General features: G+C 39.4%; 2 protein-coding genes across 4 annotated transcripts in view; one reads left to right on the forward strand and one right to left on the reverse strand.

Moving 5' to 3' along the window:
• The window catches only part of LOC116844114 (heterogeneous nuclear ribonucleoprotein 27C), a 124759-nt gene that overhangs the window by 87568 nt on the left and 28834 nt on the right, over nt 1–8357 (forward strand). The gene's annotated exons all lie outside the window — the stretch shown is intronic.
• Nucleotides 1–8357, reverse strand: part of LOC116844112 (neuroendocrine convertase 1-like) — a 40760-nt gene that overhangs the window by 7290 nt on the left and 25113 nt on the right. For both annotated transcript variants that reach the window (XM_032815249.1, XM_032815248.1), the window contains 4 exons: nt 6127–6339; nt 4761–4861; nt 4111–4176; nt 2630–2782 (listed from right to left, as the gene is read on the reverse strand). In XM_032815249.1, the coding sequence (XP_032671140.1) occupies nt 2630–2782; nt 4111–4176; nt 4761–4861; nt 6127–6339 (533 nt within the window). The remainder of the gene's footprint in view (nt 1–2629; nt 2783–4110; nt 4177–4760; nt 4862–6126; nt 6340–8357) is intronic.

Genomic DNA, 8357 nt, shown 5'->3' on the forward strand with positions numbered 1-8357 from the left:
TAGCCTGTGCACGTGTCTCGGCTCGCGCTTCGCGCGCGACGGCGTATTAATACCGAGTCGCCGCTGTAATAGTAATCGCTGCGTCAATGTTATTTATTTTCCGCGACTACCGTGGCTTTACGCTCGCTCGCGCGAGTGAAATTAACCGTGTTTGATTAAGAGCCGCGAGATTTCCGCAATTCGAAAACGCGCGCGCGCGCGCGCGCGGCCGTACTTTATCCCTGAGAGCATGATCAATCTATCATGTCAGGATGCCATCGAAATGCGATATTCCAGCGAGCTCCGGCGAGCCCATCGCGGCATTAAATCTTCACGGTGTTCGCCAAATTGAGAACGTAATGAAAAAGGAGAAGGGGAAAAATTATTCGCACCGCACCGGTCGCTCGATTTCACTGAATGCGCGTCCCGCGTGTCGAATTAACCGGTTACAGCGGAAACGCTGCGGGCGGATAGGAAACGAAATTCGAAAGCAGCCAAACGCCGAGCCCAGAAACAGAGAGAGGTGCATCTCACGCGGGCTCGCAAGCAAACGCGATTCCGTCAGCGACGAAGACTAAGAAACGGCGAACGCGTACGCGCGATGTAGATGGCAGGTTTAATAGAAATCACTCTCGAGCATCTACTTTATCTCTTTCTACGCACACAGAAAGATATCATACTGCTAAGAAAAGCGATTACTCAGTTCGCTTTCCCTCTTTTAAGTAATGGTGATCTTCAACAGAGAATATTGTCTTGACAACATAATATGCCTATTGTAAATTCGAGAAAAGCACATTACCATGTACCCAGAGAAGAATTTCTTCTCTTTATAAGAATATCAATAAAACTTCATTGAAGAAATAGTTGAGTCCATTCTGTGCAGTAAGCGAACCGGTTTATTGTTTTAATTTAATGTTCTTGATCGAAACGCTAAAGTCATTAGGATTCAGAATATATTTTGAATAAATTTCATGTCTGTCACGAACTTGTGACAGATTTGTGAATATGAAATGCTTGAGAGAAATAATGCTTCCTTGCAATAATGCAGTATATGTTTTTTTGTGTATACAGCACACCTGAAAATTCGTACTTACACAGGCGTGAAGTTCATCGGTTTCGGATCCCTGTCGATTTCAGGATCACCTTCCAAGATGCGAGCACTGCGTCGCGAGTAGACGCGACGACGACACGACTCGTGAATTTCTCCGATTAACGCATCGTCGAGTCGCGCGGACTAATTAACGGTGAAGCATTTCTGCTGTGCGTCCGACGAGGATGATCTAACAACTAGTTCATGGGACTGGTTCGTAAATACCCGCACGTAAGAGAGGAAGACAGACAGAGAGAGAGAGAGAGAGAGAGAGAGAGAGAGAGAGAGAGAGAGGGAGGGAGGGAGGGGGAGGAGAGGGTGGAGAAAAAGAGAGAGAGAAATATTTGGCGATTCGTGAACTACCAAGAATTCTATTCGATTTTCAGAACGTCAGGTAAGTTGCCCTGCTAAGAACGAAAAAACTCTCCGATAATGCTCCATTTTCTCGCCTGCGTCGTAACGAACGAATCGAGGACTTTTACGGTCGTATTGAATTCAACGATGTGTCCTTTATCTCGCGTTTCTTCCTCGAGGGATCCAGATATACTCTTTCGGAAAAGAAGGTCATTGGGTTCGATTGATACGATATCCGGATTGCAAAAATAGCATTAACTAGGGGTAGCCGGTCTTTCCGAGTACGCGTGAGAAAAAAGTATTTGAAAATTTATTTGTAGGATATAAAGTTTATTTGGCAGAAATAAGCCTTATTTTTGGCAGAAATAAACTTTATGCCCCATAAATAAATTCTCCAATATCTTTTCCTCAGCACGTTAGGTTTTTGAGGGTCTATTTGTCTCAAGAGGTATGTTGCTCATGTGTTTTTTTAGAATTTATCTTTATATAAAATCGCGAAATGATCCTTTTAAAACATAGATATTCTTTCTTTGAGTTTCATTAAAATCGGAATGATATTAAAATTAGAAAAAAAATAACTAGTTCAGTTGTAACAAAGTAAATTTATCAACCACTCGAAATTTTGTATTAATATTCTTCATCGTGAATAAAGTTAAGCGACGTGTTACTAGCTAGAATAAAATTTCTAAACGTTTCTAATAATTAAAGGCCAGCAGGAGGGCTGCGGAGACCTCTTGTGGAGACTTCGAATATTAGATATATATTTATATGTCACTTCTTACCCTGGGTTGCTAACCAACCAGGGTAAGATTGCAGCATATTCGTATTTCGATTATTACAGAACAAAATATATGATTAAATATATGAATTCTTATGGGTGTAAATATATAGAGAAGAAAATTGTCTCTTGTCATGTTAGTACAGTCAATCACAATAATTAGTTGTCTGAGAAGTTCTAAATTCGAAGTAACTTCGAAATTCTAAGAAATCTTGTCCCGGTCTCTCCCTTATATATGTTAAACACTTGGTTTCGTTCTGGAACAAGTCAAACCTGAATCTCTATAAATATTTGTTACGGTAAGAGAGAGTGAAAATATTTGCGGAATTTTATTTGTAAATCCTACGAGCGTCTGTGCCTGTTTGCGCAAAGTTTGCGCGCCGCACAATTAAACCGGCCCGCGAAATCCGGTAAACTAATTTACTCACGTATATACGTGATCCACTTTGCAAATAGTCTTCTCCGGCACCATCGTCCAGTTACTGCTTGCCATTACTAGAGCGTACGCGTTCATAAGTCCGAAGCCGAAACGCGAGTTGAACCAAAATCCAGCCGCATTCTTAAACCATCCTGGATTTCCCCTGGAAGTTTATGCAATTATTAAAGCTCACCTCGTGGAAAGAACTTACTGCGAATGTATTTAAAGTGGCAAGAGAGAGGGAGGCGGTGGGCGTCAAGACGTGAGAAATATTGCTTTTCCTCACTTTCTTTTCTCTCCAAATTCTTCCTCTTATTCCCGTCACGGTGAAAGCGGAATAATATCATATGTATTACAATATTTATATTATCGAACTATGAAGAGATAATAATGGCGCCGGATTTCCCAAGCATATTATCCCATCAACGATTAAAATTGGTTGCCCGTCGAATGGAAATTAATCGTTCTCAAGAATTAATTGTGAAGTATCCCATTCGGTATTAATGCGGACAAACTATAATTTACGCAATTAACATTCGTGAATGCAATACGCCCCGCGAAAGTGATAGCGCTCGTTTTTGTGATTCACGAGGGCAAAGTAGGAAGCAATTAGTGTCGGTCATGTATTACGAGCTATAACGGAGAGAAAATTGTACAGGATCATCCATGCATGGAAAAAAATCTCAGTTTGTATAATTAAATAGGAACCAGACGGAAAACTTGCTGTCGGGAAATAATATCTCTGTTACTATAACTGAAAAAAATTCGTCTGAATAGTCAAAGTTCGGTTGAGGTAACTGAGAACAATTGAGCTGAAATCTTCTGCAGGAATCTTTTTGTTTATACAAATTTTTCATTCGATTGAATCATTCTCTGATTAATCAAAACATTCAGTTACACTAATGGAGTTGTTTTTCCGTATGGTCTTTAAAATGGGATAACTTTCAATCTAGATTCTGGATCAACGTCAAATTAATCACTTTTAGATGCAATGCTGATTAATCTCCAATTTTTCAAAGATTTTTCATTAGTTCTGACAATACATTTTCAAAAAATAATTTCTCATCACTCGCACAGAACATCGCGAGTATTGCGAAAGATATACGTGTATATTGTATCGCGATATCGTGTAAGACATCGTGAGAAATCGCTGTAATTTGGCTGCAATGAGACAAATGCGATTTTATCGAAGGGATAGGTCATGCCGTGAAATCATCGGGTCCTCGGCATTCTTTCCCATCGACCCTCCTCCCCCGCCTTCGCTCCTCTGATCTGAACGCTTGTTGTAAATCACGGTTTGCCGATCAGATCGAGCGTTACTTTTCACGGAACGGAGGTCGAGGAGACTCGTTAGCGGCGGCTTCCATCTGAATTCCACTTTGAAAACGATGTAGTGACCTACATTCCCGCCGGAGCACGAATGAGAATGATGCGGCGTTTCAAACTAACGCGGATGCACGTGGCCTGAATTATTACTCGCGGGATGCACACCTGAGAGGACTGTACTCCGATGACCAGGCCACCAGATGTTGGATGTCCCTCCACGTTAAGTCGACGCTTTAAAAATAAAGAAAAGTCGTTAGTACGGTCTTCGATTAGAATATTGATAGTGCTATACGCTGCGGAAATAACGCCTTTATTTTAGGCCGCGAGTTAATCGGGGATAAATTGGCGCTCGATATATCATGACCCGCTGCAGACGCTGTATCGAATATTTTATATTTAACGATCACACGTCTTAAAACGCGATTGAGACAAGTGACGCGGAGAGAGAGATGTTCCTACGTATCTCTTTTCTTCACTTTACGTTATACTTTTTCAATTTTTTCGTACTTCCTCACGCTTTTGCGTATCCTATTAAATTTCTTTCATATTGCAGATCATAATGAGATCTTGTTTTGCTCTCTTACTTTCTCTGCAAAGTTAATCGAGGAAGTTGTAAACGTTAACTGACGTGGAAAGGGAGAGAGAAGAGAGAGAGAGAGAGAGAGAGAGAGAGAGAGTCCCGACGGGCAAATATCCTTTTTCATCGACGGGACATGACTGAAAATAAGGGCAGGTGGATTCCAGCAGTAATCGAGTTAGCGTTTCCGGGTTTCAAAGAAAAGTTTCAATGGGGAGATCGCCGGGAGTGCTCATACTTTACTTGCAGCGCGAGAGCCAGTATCCCGGCAGCTAATGGGGCAGAAGCTGAAGTACCCGTATGCCTGGTCGTACAAGTGTTTTTTAGATCCGTTGTTGCCTGGAAAGCGGAAATGGAAGCTATTAAATTATTTCGCGTTCTGTAAGCTGCACCTCGTTCCTCTTACACATGAGCTTTCTCTTCGCTCGATTTCAGAGCGGATGTAAAAAGACGGCGATGATCGCGAGTGTCGTGTCGAATTAAAGATCAGATTCGAATAATGTCGCTTCCATTGTTGGAACCTTTCGATCACGGCGCGACGGTAACGACGATATACAAGGTGTCTCACGCACACGTTACTCGCACGTCTGCTCGTAGGTAGAAATCATCAAACTGAATGAAAAAGTCTTGCACCATTTCGCGAACGTGAAGAGATATTTATTATAGAGAATTGCCAAATAATTGCATATCAGGATCGTCACACTGCATTGCGCGCAATCATTTGACAATTTTCAATAATTAATATCTCAAAAATATACATGGTTATTTGCAAAATATATTATTTTGCAAGCAACCATGACTTTTTGCTCCGAGTTGGTAAATTCTATCTGCGGACGCGCGAGTCACACATCTTCCCTTTTGTCTCCAGAGATGAATAAACACCCAAAAAAGAGCTGAGGATAACTTGCAAGGTGCTACTCACTGTAATCCCAAATTCTGAGCGAACACTTTTACCGAAAAAGTATTCTTTCTCTAACAAAATGGACTATTAATCGGGAATCTGTACGGAAGAAAAGTTTGGTTGGATTAACCGATTTTTTATGAAATATGGACGAACTAGAAAAATTGTGGTTAAAGTTACCACAATTTCTGGTTCGTTCATATTTCTATCACTATAAATTTACAATCAAACCTTTTTTTCCGTGCATTAAATATTATTAAAAATTTTTTTCTTTGGAATCAACAGGAACGTGTTTATTTGAAGCAGAACATTCTCTTATTAGAAGAAATTTTTCTTAAGAAGAAAACTGCGAAGAGAAAAAACGAAAAAAATTCCTGTATAACTTTAAGAATATTGTACTTAGAATATTTTCTCCTTGATTTTAGAAGAAAATCTTTTCTTTTGATAGCATGAAATATAAGCCCTCTAGGATCCAAAGGATTCGGCTAAGGATGGGATTATGTTTTTTGCGTGAATGATTCGGGATAGAGATAGAAAAATTGCTCCGTATACACAAATAGAATTAAATTTACACGTAGTTGATAAACAAGTTCAGTTAGTAAAGTGTCCGCGCGAATATTGCACTAATAAATTAAATTTTTATATCCATTAGGTGTTCTCTCAATTATATTAGTAAGTCTCACTAAGAAAATAGGACGCTTACTATCATCTGATCGTAGTAAGCGCCGCTACTGTATGTCGTAGCGAGGGTGGCAGGACACCTTTCCCCGTACCAAGGAAATCTCCCAGTTTGACTGGCCGATCCAACAGCCACGGTGTATATACTCCCAACGTAGCCGTCGCATGCACAGTCGTCCAATTTAGAACCGCCATTTCCAGAAGCCCACACGTAAATGTTACCTTTACCATTACGACCCTGTCAAATATTCAAGTATTACGTGAGATTACCATAAACGATGTCAAACGGAATGAGATAGAATAATTAATTCACAGCTGACTTTGAATTCTTTACGTTATACATCGAGAAATATTAACGAGACGTATAAACAATTCGTTTGGGACTAACTTTCGGGCTTTTGCGCGACTCGAAACTCTTTTTTTTTATTCACTCGAAAAAAATAAACCATGTCGCATTCGCGATCGAGAGAGATGGTGTAGAGCGACAGTTTGTACTTCTTTATTGGCCGGTATTGACGTCGGTTCTAAAATTTGTTTTAATGAATAAAGGAGCAAGAGGGAAAGAAATTAAAGAACAAGAGACAAAGGCGCGAAGAAATGCGAGTTAATCTCATTTGAGGGAAGATTCTCTCGAGGGAAGTTTAGATAGACGAAAAATAGGAGGTCCTTTTACGAATTTTCTCTAAAAAGATGAATAAAAATATCAATATGGAGTTTTTACTATACTGTTTATTATTGCTTTAATTTATTATTGTTTTAAGTATATAAAGTTTAAAAAAGAATTGTAATTCCGTTTATTTTTCTGTGTTGAACACGATGTTGCCGGACGCTTTTAATTGGACAACATCTCAATTTGTGTAATAATTCGAAGTAAATGAGACAAGAACATTCAAAAACTGTATTAAATTTGCTGGAGGATGAACCCAAATTTTTTGGAAAATTTCCAAAATTAAAATTTTTTCCGATACTAAATAAAAAAAAGAAAGAAATAAAAATGATTAGTAAATTAGAAATGTCATCTTGTTCAATTTCGATCCTTTGCATATAACAAAACTTTATTCTCTAGAAAACTTAAGTTTTGCAGTTTCTAGATTTTCTCGTCCCATTTGTTTCAGATTATTACACGAGCTGTAATATTGCCCGCCGATTAGAAGCGTCCGGCGACATCGCGCTTAGCACAAAAATTTGGACGACGAAATTTTAACTCTTTTTTAAATAAAAAATTATCTTTTTACATTTAAAACAATTATAAATTTAAACAATTATAAATAGTCAAAAGTCTATATATATCGATATCTTTATTCAATTACACCATTCTTTTAAAAAATTCCTAAAGACCTCCTTTACCGTTGTTTAAACTCAGAACGTCTCTTTAAAAGTTTCTACGACACATTTGGGTAGACTGTAGTCCCACGAGATAGTTGTCCTCATATAAAAGAATACCGGTGTTAGTATGCAAGTAAATCGAGCCTCTCCTTCCAGTCAACGTTGAACTCCCCTATATTTAATCACCGGGAGAAATGAGAAAAGAACATTTTATGAATATTTTGCGAGCATCTATTTGAAGCCAGGGTTCACGTTCACGTCGATGATACTAAAGCCTGCATTTTCGTAGAGAATGAGCTTGCTGGCGTAACAAAGTTCGCGATTAAAGTTAGGACTGGACTCCGGTTGTTAGCCCCGGCACGGTCGAGTTTCATATCGCAGTTATGAGATTAGATCACTCCCAACATTTCCCCCTTGGCACATCTTTTTAATCTTCCTTAATTTTGGCCAAGCTTCCAGACATGAATTCGGCCGTGGAATATTTAATAACATGAAAGCAAAGTTTGAATTCCGCGAACCGCAATTTACTATGCCGATAGAGCATCTTCTCGTTTATTGTTGCATATTTGTAATTTGAAAATAATCACGACAAGATGCGATGAAATATTGCACTAGCGGAGTTAATTCCACGATGAGGAGGGCGTGGCAAAATGGATGAGGACTTTTCAGTGCCTGGGACAATGATCGACAAGCAATGGATCTCTGTGGGAAATGGAGTTGAAGTTTAACTTGGTCGGTTAAAAGCTTTTTTAGACATTAAATGACCAGGAAATCCGCTCCGCTCCGATGTGAAGTCGACTCACTTGACGTAATCCTATTACGGGGATCCACGGATACAAAAGTCACGTCTCCTCTCTTTCTTTTCGTTGTATAAAAGCGAGGAGAGAGAGAGAGAGAGAGAGAGAGAGAGAGAGAGAGAGAGAGAGAGAG

Source organism: Odontomachus brunneus, unplaced genomic scaffold (assembly GCF_010583005.1).
Source record: "Odontomachus brunneus isolate Ranch 3 - 2012 unplaced genomic scaffold, Obru_v1 Obru_scaffold_039, whole genome shotgun sequence".
Lineage (NCBI taxonomy): Eukaryota > Metazoa > Arthropoda > Insecta > Hymenoptera > Formicidae > Odontomachus > Odontomachus brunneus.